The sequence below is a fragment of the Elephas maximus genome, chromosome 7 (genome assembly GCF_024166365.1).
Source record: "Elephas maximus indicus isolate mEleMax1 chromosome 7, mEleMax1 primary haplotype, whole genome shotgun sequence".
Lineage (NCBI taxonomy): Eukaryota > Metazoa > Chordata > Mammalia > Proboscidea > Elephantidae > Elephas > Elephas maximus.
Window position 1 is genome coordinate 46714959 of NC_064825.1, and position 20977 is coordinate 46735935.

A 20977-nucleotide genomic window follows, 5' to 3' on the forward strand; every position below is an offset into this window, starting at 1 on the left:
CCTTTACAGGCTTGGTGGATGCTCCAGTGTCCATGGGGTTCAGGCTAGGGTCTGGACAGCTGAAGAAGTAGCTGTCAGCAAAACCCTAACTCTTCTGAGGGGTAGAGGACTAGAGGGCGCTGAGCTCCAGGTCCTGCTGCCTAGAGCTCTGGTCTCTCTGGGAAGGAGGATATTCCTGCCTACTTGTCCTTACTCTGGTGCTAAGGCAGCCTGGAAGGAGGAGAAGAGAACCAACTAAGGGTCCACTGACTGTGTTCCTGTCCGAGGCTTTCTCGGTTGGGGGCCCACTCCCCCCAGCCCCTGGGTGTCCACAGGCCCACTCCCCCCCAGCCCCTGGGTGTCCACAGGCCCACTCCCCCCAGCCCCTGGGTGTCCACAGGCCCACTCCCCCCAGCCCCTGGGTGTCCACAGGCCCACTCCCCCCAGGCCCTGAGTGCCCATAGGCCCACTCCCCGCAGCCCCTGGGTGTCCGCAGCACCTATTTCACAGCACTTATTACATGTCTCATTGCTATCTGCCTTTCCCATTACCCTCCCTCTGGCAGACAGCCCATGAGCTCCTTGGGAAGTAGAACCAGGCCAGACTGATCTCTCCAGCCTGTGCAACCAACACAGGAAAGGCTTATTGAGCAAGAGAATGAACTAAGCCCACCAAATGACCTCCCTTTATCAGACTTAACCATCACCCTCTGAACAACGGACTAGCTAACCCTGCTCCACCTCTAAGGTTGTGGGGCTGCAGGACAAAGCAATGCCACTGGTCAATGAGACAGAAACCATGTACCTGAAATACCCTTCCTGGTCCACATATGGGAGGCACAGGATCACCTTCACATTCCAGCCCCCTGCCCCACGTATCAGTGGCCCACAAAAAAGCTCCTGACACAAAGCTCTGGACCCCCGAGGTACAGAGTACAAGGCAGCCTGTGGGTACTTGGTGGCAGGGGAGGCAGCAGCATGGCCTGGGAGAGTATAGACTCTGGGGCCACACAGAGAAAGGGCCCTGCCACTAACTTGCCATGTTTGTCCCTGAGCCTCAACTTCCTTTCAGGGTTTTGGGAGGATTAACTGAGAGTGTTTGAAGGGGGCTTAATACAGAACCTGGCACACAATACAGAGATGTAGCAAGGGGGAGCTTAGAGTGGGGCATGTGCCCTGGGCACAAGTCTGGGGGAGGGCACCAGGTGAGGCATGGAATGACATCCCAAGGTGTCACTAATATGAAACACATCTGACTGAGGCAGCCAGAAAAGAGGGGGGAGGGCATTTCTGCTGACTGGTCACCACTATTAACATCTATTCATCTTGGAGGCGGGGGGGCGGGGGGGGAGGGTGGGGAGGTAGACAGCGCAACTTAGAGATTGACCCTGGGTGCTCATTACCCTTGCTATGCCCCTGACACAGTAAGTGTCCAATATGGAGGTTCGTGGACTTGGATGGGATAAAAAAGGACATCTTTATTTCTCTCTTAAGGAAATTTAGTATTTCCTTCGCTTGCAAATGTGGGTCACACACCAGAGTGGTATTAGCAGTACCTGTTGATAGCGACACCAACAGAAAACAAAGGTATTTTCACATTACATTACAGCAACTGCAGGTGCCTTGAAATATCATTTATTCATCACTAAAAGCATTATATTAATTATTACACCTGCTGCTAGAAATTTTTATTTAATCTTTTAATTAAAAAGAACATATACTATTACCTATTAAGTTTGGTTTTTTAATGTGGGTATTTATATTTCAGTATCATTGGTTTCCTTTGAGATAATCTTTGAAATCTCTACATCATACATTTTAAAACATTGAGAAAGGCTCCATGGCACAAAAATGGTAAGAAACCTCTGGTCCAGACGGAGGCCGATAGGGTTCTGGCAGTCTCTGCATCACCAGGCGAGCCCTGGCCAGTGCGTTTGGGTGGTAGCAGCAGGCAGGGGCTGGGGCTGCTCAGGCAGTAGTTAGCAGGGCTCAGCAGACCTGCTCATCTACCCAGGCCTAGCTCCCGCCTACACAAAGGCGTTGGGAAGATGCTGGGCTGGTTTCTGGGCTGCGGTTGGGCCTGATCGATTGTTAACCTACAGTCTGAAGCCAACACCTGTTGCGTAGGCTGGGGTTCTACCAGCTGCTCAGTCCCCTACCAGCCAAGCACCGGCCCACTAAGATAGGGATGGTGATGTCTTTTGGGGTGTAACTGGAGACTAAGGATGTTGGTGCAGCAGACTAGACAGGGATCTGGGGTGCTGGAGTCCCTGGGTTCTTGTCCTGGTCCTACTACCTCCTCTCATGTGACCCTGGGCCAGGCTCTGCCCCCAGGGGACCCCCTGCTCCCTATCTGAACACTGTGCTCTCCAGCCCAGGATTCTAATAACTGGTCGCATACAGGCAAAGTTGGGGCTTTCAGCCCTGAGGGAGCTAGTTTAATTTGTTCCCCAGACCAGTGTTTATCTTTTTCAGACCATAAGTCTCTGTAAGAATCCGAGACAGCAATGGCCCTTCTCCCCAGAAAAATGTACATACACTCTCGCATATGTCTTTGCATTTAATTTTAGGGGCCCGTGAAGCCCACTCTTGGGCCTAAGGGTGAAGACTGGCTGTTTTAGTCCAGGTTCACTAATCCTGGACTCCCAGGCAAGGCCCGTGCACAGGCTTCTGCTTATATCCCAACTCTGCCACTTAGTGAGTCTCAGTCTCAGGTTGTCATGGAAACTCTGTGAGTTTCCATTTCCTCACCTATGAAGTGGGGATTTGGGGAAAGACATGTGAAGTGCCTGGCACATTGTAGGGAGTTGACATATAGCACCCCCGTCCCACCCTCTGCCCTGCAGCTGCCCTGGATGCATGGTATTAGAGCCCCCATTCCTTCTGGAAGGATGGTTGCCCTACACTGACATGGTAACTGCTGATAATCTCCAATCAGCCTGGACAATCCTGAAGAGTTGTTAGCCCACAAGGACTCTCTCACTGGCTCTGGAATGTACTCTATGGTGCTTTGCAGCAGGTTTGTCTGACCTGATGTGCTGGGGAAGCTACTTCTTATGCTAAGGACACGGGGGCCTGTGGGAGGGAGAAGAGGCTTCTAGGAGAACAGGGGGTGGCCTTCCACCCTCCCTCTGGACAATCCACAATGCCCTGAACCTGGCCTGGATGGCTACCCACCCAGCCTTGCAAAAGGAGCAATCAAAGCACTGACATGGGAAGTGTTGACAGACAGAAAGAAGCAAGCACTAAACTGGCCGAGGCAAGCAGTTGGGAAATACGGCTAGCAAGGGGTGGATGATGGCCGGGGCTGAGGCTAGAGGGTACTGCCCAACAATAGCTCCCATATAATAGGCACCCACCTCGACTAGGCCCTGTGCTAAGTGCTTTCATCCTTACCTCTAATCTCCACAAGAGCCATGTGAGGTAGGCAGCTTTTCCTCACATTCGAAATGCAGAAACTAACAGAGCTCAACGACCTGTGTAAGGTCACAGAACTTATTTGTGGTAGTCAGGACTCAAGCCCAGCACCACATCTCTCTAAGGCAAAGCATCATGACTGCTGGAAAATACTTGCTGGGAGACAGAGTGGCACTGTGGGAAAAGCACAGGCTTTAGGGGACCTACAGACCTGGATCCAAATAGGCATGACTTTGGGCAAGTTACCTACCATCTCTGGGACTTGAGTTTCCCATCTATAAAATGGGAACCACATCACCACCTCCCACTGAATCTCATTTAGTGCTCATGCATGTCTAGGTGGACAGCACTTGATCCAGGATCCAAAAGGTGGTGAGTGAGTGGGAAGACGTTCTTCAGTGGCTGCCCGTGGCCCTCACCACTTAGCCCTGTAGAGCAGAGCTTCTGCTCTAACCTCTGTTGGGGAGGTGGCCCTGGCCTGTCTGCCTAACTGACCTCTAAGCCCCAGCTTACCCAGCATAAGGAAGGTCAGGACCCATTGCAGCACCGAGAAGATCTGTAGCTGCTTTTCCACCTTGGACCTATTGAGCCAGGTGATGGAGAGGAGGTCCTGGAGGGCGGAGAGGATGCTGGAGCCAGTGCCTGCAGCAGAAGGGAGATGTCAGCCTGATGCCACCCTTCCCTTGAGCTTCAGAGTCCCCACCCCAACGCACCTCCCACAAACACCTTCCTAGATGTGAGAGGAGCAGGGGCCACAGATTCGGCCAGAGGGAGGTTCAAACCCTAGCCCTGTCACCCAATAGTTTTGTTAACTCTGGGCTGTTCACATGCTTCCTTGTGGCCCAGTTTCTGTATGCACGTAATGATAATGGTGTCCACCTCATAGAGTTGTTTTGCAGACCAAATGCAATATCTAAAGAGGCTAGCCCTGGCTGGACCTTGGAGAGGCTCTCTGTAATTGTCCGTTCTTTTCCCTCCCCCAGCTCCAACAAAACTCCTGTCCTTATTCATTATCTGGATCTAGTACAAATATTTGATCTTTGCTATCTGTGTCTGTGAGGCCAAGGACACAGGTGCAACATCCAATTTGCAATTTTTTTTTTCCCTCCAAGTGTACTTTGAGCATCCATAATCCCTTCCCTGCCCGCCCCCCACCTTATCTCCAGGGCTAACAGCAGCTGAGGCCCTTTACCCCCATCCACAATAACGCCAATACCACCACTACCACCAGACACGAACACTGGTCCCCAGGCCTTCAGAGAGATGTACACTGTCAATTTCATCTCTGTGCCCCAAGCTTGGGACCTGGAGAGGAGGCAGGTAGAAGCCTTTGCTTCCCCAAAGGGTCCAGTGGCCAGTGAGCTACAGGCTGCCTGGAGGATACCAGTGGCTAGAATTATGTTTGCTACCAAGGAAATGCCAAGCCTGGGAGTTAGGACAAGGTTTTTTTTTTATGCCCATTTAATTGGCTCTGTGGCTGTGCCCCCAGGAAGATGCCCTGAAATCCAACAGCTGCTGCCTCCTGCTGGGCATGAACAAAGGGCAATGGAGAAAAGGTAGCCTGATGGTCACTTTGACATCTCATGACTGTTTCCTACAGCAGATGGGATCCCAAGGCCATGGCTCAAGGAGTGCTGAAGGAAAGCGCTCCTTGGAGTCATCTTGTCCAGCCCCCTACCTTTGGATCAGGGCCAACCAACTGTGGCTTTATGGCAGCCCTCTTGCTTGGGGGCAGGGGTAGAAATTCCACATTGGTGACATATCCCCAATCAACATCTCTCCACATCTCCAATGACCAGGAAGACCTAAAAATCCTTCCTTGTGCCGAATCCAGATCCTTCTGCTAAACTTATCAGTCTTTTATAATCAGATAAGGTCAGAGTGCAGGAACTGTAGACCATCTTGTGCAACTCTCACCCATTATACCATCCAGAAGCTGAGGCCCTGAGGGACTCTCCCAAATCCCACAGCAAGTCCAGCCAAAGCCCAGGCATTTCCCACACTGCCCATTCTGTTCTCATCCTGCCTTGTCTAGCCCCAACTCGTACCCACAGCCCTGCTATGCTAACAAAGCGGGACATGTTCACAAAGTCTACTGAGGAATAAAGATTGGTGCTTCTGGAGAGGGAGGGCAGAGGGAGGTCTGGAACTCTGCATTCCTCAGGCCTAGGCCCTCTCAGCTGCCTCCTGGCCAGATAATTCTAACCTGGCTGACCAGAACCCTGCCCCAGGAGCTGGCCTGTCCATGGAGGCTGAACCCCAGGCACCAGTGGAAGCTCCCTATGAACCTATGAAATATCAAGTTACTGCTCCTTCTGTCTAGAAGGCCTCTCCCTACCTTGCCCATCTGATGATCCTCTAACTCTCCTTCGAAACCCAAAGAGGGCATCACATCCTCCAGGAAACCTTTCCGGGGGCCCTCCCTCTGGGCTCCCACTGCCTTCACCTTGTACTAACTGCTGATTACAAGTCCATTCTTCCATCAGACTGGGAGATTCCTGAGGGCTGGCCTGAGTCAATCCATGTCTGGGTCCCCAGAGCCCTGCCAAGGCCTGGTTGAGAGCAGATACTCAGAAAGGTTTGCTGAATGACAGGAAGAGCAAGCTTCTGCTCTGGCCATTCGGTGGGCCCCTTGGCTCCCTCCCTGTAGGGCTAGGTGGCAGGTATGATGCCAAGAAGCCCACGAAGCTTTGGAGCCTCCAAAGTACTTCCATAGGCACTCTGACTCAAGAGCCCAGTGAGTTTGGGATCATCACCCCCATTTTGATGGTGGTGGAGAAAGGCTCAGAGAAGTGACATGACCAAGGTCACTCAGTCAGAAGATGGCAGAGCTGGACTCAGTTCAGGCCCAGTCTCCAGGCCTGTGCTCTGGCCCTATGCTGCAGGTTTTCCCAAGTGCCTTCTCTCTTCTCCACACAACAAAGCCGGGGGCAGGGAGGATGCAGGGAGGGGACAGGGGAAAATGAATGCCCTGTTCTTCAGAGGGTAGGCTAGGACCAGGCACCCTAATTATGTGGCAGGTAAAGTGGCAGCAGACGTTGAGGTTCCAGTGCCAGCTCTACCACTGACTGCCATTAACTTGCCCAAATCACCTCACCTCTCTGGGCTTCAGTTTCCCATCTATAAAACGGGGGCAAGAGGGAAAAATGAACTGCATGGTCACTTCAACTGCACTCACTCTGAAGTCCACCCTCCTGAGGACTCCTGGCCAGGTATTTGGGACCTAGATACTTTCTACCTTGCAGCAGGCCTAGGGCAGTTGCTCAGACAGACGGGAAGTAAGGATTCAGTTGGGAACCCCCAGGTCGCTACCAGTCCTTGCCACCAAGCTGTCAGCACTTCCTCTGCCCTAGACATGGCTGGGAGGGGTTCAGTAGAAGCTGGTGTGGATGCCCATGCTGCCATCAGATGCCACCAATGCCACCACCTTCACCCAGCCTGAGTATTCCCAACTCCTGGATAGGGCTAGCAGGGAGCCTCAGCCTCTAGCTACGTCCCTGTAAAATCTGCTCCTCACCACCCTCCAGCCTCTCTCGGCACACCCACACTCCCTTACACTCTCACAGCACCAGTCCCACCATAGTTAGGGCCTGTTCACTTGGCTCCTTTGCTAGCGACTCCTGGCTGTCAGGGCTGGTACCTGATTCATCTGTGTGCCCAGAGTTCTGCAAAGGGCCCGATGAAAGAAGGAATAGGTAGAGGTTTGTGAATGGGTGACTGAATTCATAAGCCCCAGAGGCAGTTGGAGGCCTGGACCACAAGTTAGACTGAGCTGCCAGGCAGCTCCACCACTGAAGACCCTGGAGACAGTGAGTAAACCTCTCTCAGTGTCCCTAAGCCCCAGTTTCCCAACTGTGAGAACAGAAGCCCCTACCTACAGACTTCTTTTTTTCATGGGAGGAGAAGGTGAGGCTACAGTACAATAAATTGACTAGTCCTATGACAAAAGATTCTCAATACGGGCAGTTCCTGGGTTATGAACAAGTTCCGTTTCTAAGTCTGTCTTTGAGTCAAATCTGTACATAATCTGGAAGAGTTAGGGACGGTTAATATCTAACACCAGTCAAGCGTTTGTCTTAGTATTTAGTATACAGTGTACCTTTCTATGCGTAACGAACATTAAAGGAACACTTCCATATACACTAAAATATCTTTAACATAATAATACAGAAATAATAATGTTTTAATGGACATTGCAAAGTAGCAATCATTTGTTATTATGAACCATTATTGCATGTACCTTGGATTTTTAATATAATGGGCTTTACGGGGGGGGGGTTGGTTTGTAAGTATGGGTTGTAACTATGGCTTGTACATTAGGTGGGAAGTTCAACACTGGTGACTGTCTATTGTCTATTCAAATAGCTGCTCCCCTCATCCCCACCCCAGGGCACATTTCACCATTTATTCACACAGCTCATTTGCTCCTAGATTTGGGTAAGGCAGAGGAAGAAGAGCTGCCAGGGAAGTCTGAAGGAGCTTTCTTACCACCCAGAAATGTACCACCTTCCCTCCGACTACAGGGTGCTTCACTGTCCCACAGCACTCCCTGGAAGATAGGCTAGGCAGGGACTGACAACCTCATTTCACAAGAAGGAAACTGAGGTGAAGAGAACCCAAGAGAGGTCAAATCACCTGTTCAAGGTCAGGATATAGCGGAGCCAAGACTCAAGGCAGGTATTTAGGCTCCGAGTCCCTCATCATTTCCACAATGCCACGCTATTGCAAGCTGGCCCCCACAAACCAGTCCACACCCAGAATTCAGGAACACACCTCTGGCTAGGGGATGGCTGCCTACTCTGCCCCATACCAGGCCCCAAGTCTAGTGGGGCCTTCTCCTACAGGCTGGCTGTGCCAGGAATGTGAACCACCCCACCCATCCCCATACGCGCCCACAAGTCCCACAAGTCGAGCTCCTGCTGCAAGAGCTAAACCAGAGCTGCCACTGAGCCAAACACCCCTCAGTCCCAGGGGCCCAGCCCAGGGTGGGGGTGGCAATGGGTGTGTCTGAAAGCTCTTTGCCCAACATCTGATAGCAGAGTGACCAGGGAGGCTGTACCCCTTGGCTGAGGAAACCAGGGTTTGCTGGGCTTCTTCTCACACACTCCAGAGGGCAGCAGAGTCTGAGCCCCAGCCCGCATGACCACAGAAGGGTTCTGGGTCAGTCCTGCCCCTGCTTTGCTCTGTGACCTCAGGCAAGTCACTTAACCTCTCTTGACTTCAGTTTTCTCATTTGTAAAATGAGGATAAAGACCCCCACCTCACAGCGTTGGTAGGAAGATTCAATGAAAAAAAACTGCATATAAGATGCAGCTGGCATTTATCAGGTGATTCATTGTTCATCATCTACCGGAGTGAGAAGGGGTAGAAATAATGAGCAAACGCAAAGTTTTCCAAGAGGTGCGTGGTCATGAGGTTGTGTGATAGAAGGTGGGTAGTGGCAGGAGAGGCTCCAAGGAAGTGGTGCAGCCTCAGCGGGGCCCTGAAGACAAAATCTGGGGAGGCAGAGAGGAGGAAAGTGGCCACTGTGGTTGGGGAGAAGTGCCAAAACAAGGACTCGGAGTGGGTGATAATGAGGCAGGTCCCAACACAATGCACAGCATCCTAGAAGTGGGGGCTCACACTTACCCAAAACAGAAGTTGAGAGTAGAGAAGTCAGAAAGAGGTCAAGTAGTCAACGGTGGCTTCCTGGAGGAGGTGGGTGGGGATAAGACCTGAAACATGGAGCACCTCCGAGGTGTCAAGCACTGTCCTAGCACTAGGGAAACAGCAGTGAACACAGGAGATAATGTCTCAGCTAATCAGCAGGTTAAACTCTGCTGAGGGAGAGTTAAAACACCTACATGTAAATGTATGATGTAACATCAGACAGTGATGAGAGCTATGAAGAAAAAGAATTTGGGGTAATGAGGTAGAGAGAGGGCCAAGAGGATCTGTGGCGTGTGGGGCAGGAGGCACTGGGCAGGGCCGGCTTCCCTGGGGACGCAAGAGCACACGTGGGGAAACACCGTCTGCAGAAGAGATGGGCAGGTCAAGCCCCTGGACAGCCTGCACTGCTTCCTCCCCAACTTCCGCTACTGGTATCTGAGGTGGGGGCGTGCCAGCCTGGAGAAGGTGCAGAGACAGGAGGCTGGGAGGCAGGAGAACCTGGCCCCTAACGCACAGGAAGTGTGGCCTTGCTGAGTCACATCCTGGACAAGCTACAGTTTCCTCATTTGTACAGTGGCACTGGTATCTACCTCACCAGATTGTTGCAAGAATTAAATGAGGTAATACATAGGCAAGAGCTTCGTAAAAACTAAAGAGCTGTGTGAATGCAGGTTAATTATCAAGTGAGCCTTGGTGTCCTCTCTTGGTGAATGGGTATAATGAACCCTGCCGTGTCCTGGAGTACAGGCTTTGGCATCAGACTGACTTGGGATTCAATTTTTGGCTCTGACTCTTGCCTGCTATGTGACCTTGAAAGTCACTTCCTCTCTGTCCTCTCCTGTTGAATGGGTGTAATGACCCCTGCCATGTCCTGGAGTATAGGCTTTGGCATCAAACCAACTTGGGATTCAATTTTCGGCTCTGACTCTTACCTCAGTATACTCTTTAATTATGACCCAGGGCAGCTGTGAAGAGTGTAAATAACTTATGGAAAAGGGCCAGAGTGTCTGGCACATCTGTTGGAACACTAGAAAGATGCCAGGAATGTGACAGAGGTGCCAACGGCCAGAAGGGCTCCTCAAGTGGGCAGTCATCATGCTCACATCCCCAGCCCAAAGAACACCACACCTGGCTCTACCTGGGCCTAAGGTGACTGCCTACTGTCAGACCCAGAGCTTTTCCCTCGACCCCCAGGTGCCAAGTGGACGTGAGGAAGTCACCACCAAACTACTACAAAGGACTGGGTATGAGCCTTCATGGAGGCAGAGGGATGGACATACAAACCCCTGGCAGATCCTTCTGGCCCCAGTGAGGTCCAAGAAGCAAAGCCAAGTGCCAAATAGATGCCACTTCTTCAAGGTCAGAAGTGAGCTTTCTTCTAGGCTCCCCCAGGCACCTTTTAGTAGAAGCCCACAAGTGTGATGATGACAGGACCAGTCATACAAAAATGCCAGCTCTGGAGGGCCAGGCACGATGGTTTAAAGGGTCCCAGGCCAGGGCTAGGTTCCCGAGCCGCACACACAAAGCTGCCTCCACCCGGTGCCACACAACATGCTCAGCCAGAGGCTCCTGCCCTCCAGGACATCTCACACTCTTGGCCCTGCTTACAATCCCTCAGGTAGAGTCCCGTCACCTCCAAGTCTGGCTGGGTCGGTTGTTCACCACCTACTTCCCAGGCACCTAGGAGGCAGTGAGCGCTGACTCTTTGGAGACCAACCTGCCAACCTGTCCTCTGGGAAGCCTTCCTTGGCCTCCCAGGTTGGCATGACCACATCCCATGCCCCAACCTCACTGCTGGACTCAGCCTTTCTCATTATGGGATACAGTGTGTGTTTATTTGCAGGGACCACATCTGATTCATTTGGGTCCCCATGCACAGAGCAGGTGCGCCTGGTCAACGTTTGCTAAATGACTAAATGCTCAAATGGGACTGCAATGACTAAATAGGGCCTGGACAAGATAAACCCAGTCCATGGCTGACTGACCTGTGCCATGAGAGGCAAACAGGGCTTTCTAGGGAATCAGGAAGGAAAGGTTTCCTTAGGCTGGAGGGTTGGGGTTAAAGGTAAAGGCAACAATGGAAGGCTCAGGAGGAAGGGAGATGAGGGGAACGCAAATGTTAACATCTAACCAATAAGCACTTTCTAAGTACCCTTTAAGGCCATGCTCTGTACTAGACCAGGAGCTTCAAGGCCCTGACTCTCCTCTGCTTGTTGGACACCAGCTAGAGGCTGAGCTCTGTTCCTGGGCCCTACACCCTGGATACAGCCGGGGAAAGAGAGCTGTGAACAATTATACACAGAAGGTAAGTCAGGGAGAGAGAATCCAGGGGAGGCCCCTACTCAGCCTAGGGTGTGTCCTCAAGGATGCCTTCCTGGAGGAAGTAACAGCTCGGGTAGACAGAAAGGATGATTAAGAGTTGCCAGGCTAACAGCAGGGAGGTAAAAGGTCAGGACTCCAGGTAGCAGGAACTGCATTTGCAAAGGCCCAGAGGAGGGAGAGACAGCATAGAGACCATGGAGTGTGTGAGCCTAGTTGCTTAAGTGGAGGGGGAGGGATGAAGGACTGGAATGTCAGACCAAGGAGTCTTGATCACCCTGGAGGCCAGGAAGAGCCACCCAATCTCCCATCCCCTCCACCCCATGTTCAGGTGGCGCCTAAGGGCCCTGAGACAACCAGCCAGCCATTTACCTGGTTCTAGGCACTGTTTAGGCACTGGGGGTTGGAGCACACTCGTGAGTTCTTTTCTGGAAGGACAAATAATCCCTTGTAAGAAAATCAGGTGTCCTTAAAGCAGAGCCCATCAGGACATCTGGTCCAAAGGGGAAGCCAAACCATTGGAAAACCAACATGTCATTGTGCTTCTGTGTGCTGGAAGGGATGCACTGACCAGGCAGTCAGGACCCTTGTACTCCTCAGGGCCTGGTGTACAGGGTCCTGGCCAGAAGCAGGCTTCCTGGGCACCCACAGAGTCACTAGGACCCCTGCCTCTTCCTCCCCTCTCTAGGTCTCAGTTTCCCCACTGGCACTGAATTAGGGGAGACACTAGGGTAGACTAACTGAAGTCTGGGGTCTTGCCAACTTGGCCTTTGGTGCTCTGCTAGAAATCACTAGTAAATGTTTATCCACAAAGGATTTCCCTATAGGAAATATAAAGCCCTCCTCAGGCTACTCTAGAAGCCTGAGTTTTCACATATTAGGTTTTCATGAAGTAAGATAGAGTCCTGGGAAGTGAGGATGAAGTAGGATCTCTCAGGACACCATGTCCCCGATACTCTGAGGCTGCAACAAAGACCCTGGACGTAATCGCTGAGAACCCTGAAGGCCTTTTCCCACACCCACCCTCAGACCTAGCACATGAAAAAAATACCTACTGAAGTGGGAGGGGTTGCCATGGCAACACAACCAGCTTGCAGGAGCATCATCAAGGAGTCTCCCAAATAGGCCCCTATCACAATGCATGGGTATCATGGGGAGATGGGTTCTGCTAAGGCACTTACCTGGGCCCCAGCAGATGTGAGCCCCATCTTCACAAGGTGGAGCTGAAGATAAAAATAAGGAGGAGGTTGACCCCAAGGGGCCCACAGAAGTCAGAGGCAAGGCTGGAATCTATTTCTCCAGCAGAACTGGAAGGAACTCAAAAGGATCATCTCATTCAGCCCACTTCACTATACAGAGGAGGAAGCTGAGGGCCCAAGAAGAAAGGTCTTCCCCAAGATCACACAGGAAGCAGATGCAAAGTTAGGCTTCTGGCCCTTTGGTCAGGACTGCTAAATCTGCTATAATAATAAAAGGAGTTCACAGTTCCTGCTTCTGTTGACTTGCCCAGAGGGTTCACATGTCCAGCCTCCTTGGGTCTTTACTATAAGCTGGACAGATACTCTTATCATGCTTCTGCCCATTCTATAGTTAAGGAGGCTAAGGAGCAGGGAGGAGTAGTGTTTTGCAGAGACTACGCAGTAGTTCAGTGGCAGAACAAGGGCTGGACAGACCCCAGGCCTGACACCTAGGCCAGGGCTCTGCCTGTGGACCCTCAAATCTAGCAGCAGCTCCATACCCAGAAGGCCCCAGAGGCCAAGAAATGCTGACTGTACCAGGCTCCTTTCTCAAGAACTCAAACCTTCCTCCCCGATGGGCCTGGGTGAGCCTCCCCAGGCCTGGAGACAACATCCTCTCTGTCTCCTTTGTCTCTGCTTCTCAGTGCACCAGGACCCCAGCACAGGAGGGCTGCTCAGGGGTCTTAAAATTGGGATGCCCCATCCATTCAAATCTGGTGCCTCTATTTATGCTGTTCCCTCTGCCTGAATGTTCTTGTCTACCTTGCTAACATCTATTCATCTTTGAAGAACCAGACCGAATGTCACCTCTTCCAGGAAGCCTTCCCTGATCCCAGGATAACTTAGTTGCCCCACCCTCACCTGCAGACCTTCACAATCCCCCTGTGCTTCCTTCCCCATCATGGCGCAGTCATCTTGTAAACATCCCCACCGGTCTTGTTTCCTCAAAGGCAGGAACCGCAGCTGATCCATCTGCGCGTGCAGTACAGGGTCTGACACACAGGCAGCGCTCCATCAGTAAACAGAAGAACTCACACCCAGAGTCCCCACCTCGGTGAAGCTTTCTTGGATGCCCCAGAGCAGAGTCTGCCGCTCTCCATAGTGTTGGGGGCCTGACACACATGTCACACAGGACAAATGATAAGGACTAACATAAGCATCACTGGCAGCTGTGTGGCACAAATGGTTAACCTCTTGACTACTAGCCAAAAAGTTGGTGGTTTGAACCCACCCAGAGGTGCCTCGCAAGACAGACCTGGCAATCTGCTTCTGAAAGGTCACAGTCTTTTTTCCTTTTTATTGTGCCTTAGGTGAAAATTTACAGCTCAAGTTAGTTTCTCATACAAAAATTTATACACACACTGTTATGTGACCCTAGTTGCTATCCCTATAATGTGACTGTACATTCCTCCTGTCCACCCTGGATTTCCTGTATCCATTCAACCAGCTCCTATCCCTTTCTGTCTTCTCATCTCACCTCTGGACGGACAGGAGCTGCGAAAGGTCAGTCTTGAAAACCCTAGGGAGCAGTTCTTCTCTGCACACACGGGGTTGTCATGGGTCAGAATCAACTCAACAGCAAACCAAATCCACCACCAACAACAGTAGCATCACAGTTGGTTTACAAAGCACTTCCTACTCCTGTTAACTAAAACCCTCACATTCACCCCGAAAGTTTCTAACCCTTTTTTCTTTTACTGAAGAGAATTCAAAAATGGTTGCAGCAGTGCATTGACAGAAAACTGTCAGAAATTCGGGCCAGACTCAAGAGAGGACATGGAACAAGGGATATCACCGCTGACGTTAGATGGATCTTGAGTGAAAGCAGAGAATACCAGAAAGATGTCTACCTGTGTTTTACTGATTATGCAAAGGCATTCGACTGTGTGGATCATAACAAACTAAAGATAACATTGCGAAGAATGGGAATTTCAGAAGACTTAATTGTGCTCATGAGGAACCTGTATATAGACCAAGGGGCAGTCGTTCGAACAGAACAAGGGGATACAGCATAGTTTAAAATCAGGAAAGGTGTGCATCATGGTTGTATCCTTTCACCATATTTATTCATTCTGTATGCTGAGCAAATAATCTAAGAAGCTGGACTATAAGAGGAAGAACATGACATTAGGATTGGAGGAGGACTCATTAACAACCTGTGATATCCAGATGACACAACCTTGCTTGCCGAAAGTGAAGAGGACTTGAAGCGCTTACTGATGAAGATCAAAGGCTACAGCTTTCAGTATGGATTACACCTCAACATAAAGAAAACAAAAACCTCCACAATTCGACCAATAAGCAACATCATGATAAACAGAGAAAACACTGAAGTTGTCAAGGTTTTTATTTTACTTGGCTCCACAATCAACAACCATGGAAGCAGCAGTCAAGAAATCAAACGATGTATTGCACTGGACAAATCTGCTGCAACAGGCCTCTTTAAAGTGTTAAAAAGCAAAGATGTCACCTTGAGAACCAAGGTGCACCTGACCCAAGTCATGGTATTTTCAATCACCTCATACACATGCTAAAGCTGGACAATGAATACGGAAGACATAAGAACAATTGATGCATCTAAATTATGGTGTTGGCGAAGAATACTGAATACAGCAATACAACCAGAATGTCCCTGATTAGTGAGGAAGGTGAGGCTTCATCTCACATGTTTTGGACGTATTATCAAAGGGACCAGACCCTGGAGAAGGACATCATGCTTGGTAAGGTAGGGGTCAGTGAAAAAAAATGAAGACCCTCAACAAGATGGAATGACATAGTGGCTGCAACAATGGGCTCAAACATAGCAACGACTGTGAAGATGGCGCAGGACAGGGCAGCATTTCATTCTGTTGTACATGGAGTGGCTATGAGTCAGAACCAACACCATGGCACCTAACAACAATCTTATTTTTCAGATAGGGAGAGTGAGATCCCCAGGGGAAGGTGAGCAGCCAGGCCATGTTCCAGAAGGAAGCCTGGGCTGGAACTCTGGTCCTTTGGCTTCTAAGCCCAGGATGCAATGAGGAGGATCATGGTGAGCCTGGCCCCATCCACTTGGGGCTCAGTCCCAGAGCCAGCTCCTCACCAGACTGAGGGTGTCTCCGAAGCAGGGAACAGCTGTAGCCCCAGCACTCAGCACAGAGAAGGCCCAAGCAAGGCTTGGATAAACACACTGAAACAAAGGGCAAGTCTTCCTGCCAGGAGGGATGGGCAGCTCTCAGGAGGGCTTGTCCCATTAGTTATTCATTCATTCAACAAATATTTAATGAGTACCGGCTACCTGCCAGGAGCGCTGGTGGTGCAGTGGTTAAGCATTTGGCTGCTAACCAAAAGGTGGGCAGTTCAAATCTACCAGCCTCTCCTTGGAAACACTATGGGGCAGTTCTACTCCGTCCTATAGGGTTGCTATGAATTGGAATCAACTCAAGGGCAACAGGTCTGGTTTGGTTTGTTTACTACCTACCAGGCACTGTGCTAGATGCTGGGAACACAACACTGAGCCAAGTCCCTGCTCCCAAGGGGCTGATATTCTTGTGGTAGAGACAATTACCTAAACAGACAAATACACATGATACCTGGGTAGTGATAAGGGTTATAAAAAATAAAACAAGATACAATGATTGGGGGCAGAGGAGTTGGTGACTGAGAGAAGACTGGATGATAACCCAACCTTGCAAAGATCTGGCCAGAAGGGCAGCAAACACCAAGGTCCTGAGGTAGGACTGAACTGGTGGGAATGCTGGAGGAACAGGAAGACCACCAGTGTGCTTGGCGTGTGGCTGGCGACATGGTAGATGAGGTTGTTGACATGGGGCTTCATAGGTCACGAGGAGTTTGGGAGGTTTGAAGTAGGATGGAGGCAACTGGTAGTTCACTTGGCAGTTGAAGCCCTGGGGGGTCCTGGTGTCTCCATCCACTAGGGCAAGCTGCGGGAGCTTCTCAAAAAGCTTGGGAAGAGGTGATCTGCCACCCCCACCATGGAGACTAGGAGATTACTCTTCACTCTGTCAGCAAACGGGTGATCACCTGTGATGTGGCGCTCTATGCTCAGCCCTTCACAGCCTCGCCACACTTTTCTCCCAGATCTTGGATAAAGAAGGCAAGACTGGATCTCCCATAGACTGGGAGATGGATCTGGGCTCCAGCCCTGGCTTTGATTACCCTTGATGGGTCCCTTCTCTCTGGGGGCCTCAGTGCTCCCATTTATAACATGAGGCTTGGGCCACATTCAGAGCTAACAGGCATCTATGATTTATGACTGAAGTACTTGCTGTGGAATACAGGGGCAGGAGGAGGGTGGGACAGGATTCCCATATTGGCCACTGAGTAATAAAATATTGGCCATGTTGGCCAGCCTCTAAAAAAATATTTCTCTTAGCCCTCTTTTCCCAGCTCAGATGAGTCCTTGGCAGCACAGATAACCCCTGTTATGGTCTCTTTACAGTTGAGGGAGTGGTAGAGGGGAGGAAGAAAGCCACACAGAATTGGGGACAGGGGGATATGAGTGATATTCTTATCCTATTTTATGACTTAGGATGGGGTTAAGTAACTGTCAATCCTCAGTTCCAGAGTCACCCCAACAATCTAGCTACTTAGTCTCACCTCCTACCAAGCCCCTGCTTACGTACCCCCAGTGATGGGGAACTCCATCCCCACCCACCCCAGTGAGTTGCAGTCCTCAACAGCTTTTAGAAATGATTCCTCCAATACATCAAAACCTTCTCCCCACTCCCCCACCACCTCACTCTCCTATAAACCCCATCCTTGTTCTCAGTCTCGGTCTTTAGAGCCACAGAGAATAATCAGCTCAGAACTTTACTGGGGCTGTCACCATCTCGTGCTGGGTCCTGTGCTGAACACTAGGGATATGGTCAGGCATCAGAGAGCTCTGACATGAGGAGTCCCCTGTCCAGGGTCAAAAGCAGGGATGCACGAGCTGCTAAGTCTGCAGCTTCACACTCTGCAGCCTCCATGCTTAGCAATACTTTGGAGATTAGAAAACAGCAACTCAGATTCCCGCCCCCACCAAATACCTACCCACCCTACCATGCTCCCCCCACAGCTAGGCTTCTTCTTTTGGCCAAGGAACCAGACACCGAGGTATCTATTTTAATCTCTCACCCAGCACAGGACTGCCCTTCACAGAATCCATGGTTTCTCCTTGAATACCGCCACTGACTCGAAGTTCACCACCTCACGACTGTGGGACTTTATCCGTAGAGGCAAACTAGGCCACTGGGGAGTGTCTTCAAGGACCAAGGATGTGGAAAGCAGATCTAATGAAGATGCCCACACAACACAAAATGTGTCTCATAACATCCCCTACCCCACCCAGTCTTTCACCAGAGCACCCCAGCGAGCTAAACTGACCGGTTTGCATTTCATACCAGCTCTTGCTACATCCCATGATGGAATTCCTTGCAGCCAGTAAAAAATCATCTTTTCCAGATCTGACAACAACATGAGGAAATGATCCTGATATGGTATTAACTGACTTGCCCAAAACCATTTGCTAGAAGTCCTTCTGAGAACAAACTCTAAATCAAAAACTTGAGAGAGAGGGTCCCTGGCTCCTGGAAGATACAGCTCACAGCTTGTGGAGAACAAAGCCAAAGGAAGGGAATCTCCAGGAACGACTGTCACAGGAGGAATTCCATACCCCATTATGTGGAGAAGAAGACTTGGTCAAGTCTCTTTTTTCCCCTGATATAGACATCAAAGGGCATGGGGGATAAAAAAGCACTCTTAAGTGTGAGGAGGGGTTGTCAGAGGCTATCAGGCAGGATGCACAGGGCAGCACAAGCTGCTCGCCACTCAGAATCTCTCCAGGGCAACAAGCAGCACCCAGACCTAGAGGGCCAGACAAGGATCTAGCACCACAGTGATAATCCCAAGAGGAACAATACCAATGTCCAGGACACAGTTCAGCTGTGACACAACTTCAGGATGGGTTACCTTGCCACCACTAGAATGTTATACATGATTTTAAGTAACATAAAAAAAAAAAAATTTTTTTTTTTAAGGAAATACTTGTGATTTAATATTAAGAGGGAGAAGACATGATTCAGAACCATTATCTACAGCATGCCCTCAACTTTATCTATATGTTATTTTTGTTGTTTGGAGTGCTGTCGAGTTGATTCCAACTCATAGCGACCCTGTAGGAGAGCAGAACTGCCCCATAGGGTTTCCAAGGTGCGGCTGGTGGCTTCAAACTGCTGACCTTTCGGTTGGCAGGAGAGCTCTTAATCACTGTGCCACCAGAGCTTATCTATATAATACATATAAATAAAACTACAAAGAAATACAGTAATATGTTAATAGGAAGTTATCTTTGGATAGTTGATTTACCAGCAATTTTTATTTTCTCTTTGTCTATATTTTTTGAAATTTCTATAATTAACATGCATTTTTTTTTCTTATTTTTATAATGAAGGTGAGGGAAGGAGTAAGCAATTATTAGTTAGTAAAGAAAAATCTTAAGTAGGAGAAGCTCGGCAAGCTGAATAAATACTTAGGAGGAGAGGGGAAGGTTTTGAGAGAGACAGGCACATAGACCAGGACAGCTGTGATGACCCCCAGAATCTTCCATGTTTGTATTTAATCCCCCAACCAAGGCATCTTGTAAGGAAACTCTGGGTAGGTCATGCCTTCTCCCACCTCAGTTCTTCCAACTGTAAGATGGGAGGGGATACCTGGGTGTGGAGGGGGCGGGGAATGAAAGAAAGCCCTTCCTTGAGTGATAAAAGCTCTGGGATCTAAACTTCTCTCTGATTCACTGAGGGCCTTAGCTCCATGCTGGTAGCCCAGAAGTGTGGGTCACACTGGAGGATACCCAGGGCCTGCTGTACCTTCTAAGTATGCCAGGCTCAGAGTTGCTATTGAATGGGACAGGCCCAGGTGAAAGAGGATGGGCCCTGAGCTAGCGCAGTGGCAGGGAGAACAGAGGGAAAGCCTGGTTAGTGAAAAGACAAAGGATGGGTGTGGGACATGTTCCCCATCTGGTGGCTGTTTCAGTCGATTGCAAAACCCATGCCACCCTGCCCCATTTAGTCTCACACTGCCAAAGCTTGCTCCACCTGGCCAGGTGAAGGGGGAGGGAACTGCCAGAGACCACCAATGGTGCTGGGGGCTGGACAGGAATTATCCCTAATAACCGAGAAGGGCGGTGGTCTCTTTCCCACCTCACAAATGATGAAAACAAGCTCAGGAGAAAGGAAGCGATACAGCAGAGGTCACAAGAGCTGATAAGCGCGAGAGTGGAGAACGGTACCCAGGCTTGACCACCATGCCTGGAGGCCTGGAGCAGAGTTGGTAACCATTCTTTTCCCCCTCATCGCAGATCCTGATGATCTGAGGGTAGGGGGTGCAAGCTTCCCCAAAATAAAAGGAAAGGGATGGGACTTCAACCCGCACTGTGGCCAGTCCTACAGCGACGTGCCCTCATCATAAGACCACACGGCAGCCTGCCGTAGTGCCCCCTTCGTTACATCCTTTTCTGAAAAGCCATCCAGTTTCAAAACCCCAGCATCAAAGTCCTCAAGGCCCTGCAGACCCTTCCATTGTGACAGCCCGTCCCCCAGACCGTTCAGGGGACAGCACAGATCCTCCATTAGAGCTCTCACTCCTGCCTGATGCTCACCTCGCAGGACCCCTGAGTAGGCGGCTATGAGGGCCTTCATGCTGATGCCGGCGCAGGTCACAGCCCCGCGGAAAGCCGCCCTATCCCGAGCCCCTGGCCCATGCCCCGGCCTCCGGGGCCAGGGCTCTGCGCAGCGCACGGGAGCCGGGGGACGGCGCCGAAGCTGGCGGCTACGGGCACAGAGGGCACACGGAGCGCGAGCAGCCCCAGCCGCGGGCGAGAGCCAAGCCCAGGCAGCTGCCGCTGCGCCTGCCGAGAGCCGCACTTTATAACCTCACAGACGGGGCGGGTCACGGCGCGGCCGGGGCGGGGCGGGGCGGGGCGGGGCGGGGCGGGGCGTTCCACTTCGCGGCCCGCACCATTCGGCGCGGGGGGAGGGAGGGAAGGCCGCCTCGGTCTTGGCTCCACGCCGGCCCGGCCGAAGATAGCGCTGGGGACCCTGTGGTGCGCGGAATACACGGAGTCCTGGCGAGACATGGCGCACGAATCCTCATTCCAACAGGTCAGTCTGGTTATACCAGCTGCTCTCTCTGTCTGCCCCCATCCCTCCCCAATAGAAATTGGTATGGTCCAGCAGCTGGAACGTGGGCTGGGGCAGCGGAGCACGTGCTAAGCATTCCGAGGGCGTGCAGGCAGCTGTTTTCCTTCTTTTGACATGGCCTTGGGTTTTGCCTTGGCTGCAGAGGCAAAGGTCTTGCTTCTGGTCGGTGGTCTGGGATTAGTTAGGTTAGGAC

At 51.0% G+C, this 20977-nt stretch overlaps 1 protein-coding gene across 1 annotated transcript in view; it reads right to left on the bottom strand.

Moving 5' to 3' along the window:
* DGAT2 (diacylglycerol O-acyltransferase 2) overlaps window positions 1–20472 on the bottom strand; it is a 38521-nt gene extending 18049 nt beyond the window's left edge. The window contains exons 1-2 of the mRNA XM_049889789.1: window positions 20244–20472; window positions 3909–4037 (exon numbers count right to left, since the gene is read on the bottom strand). Coding sequence (XP_049745746.1) covers window positions 3909–4037; window positions 20244–20283 — 169 coding nt within the window. The 5' untranslated portion in view covers window positions 20284–20472. The remainder of the gene's footprint in view (window positions 1–3908; window positions 4038–20243) is intronic.
* Window positions 20473–20977: the final 505 nt, after the last annotated feature.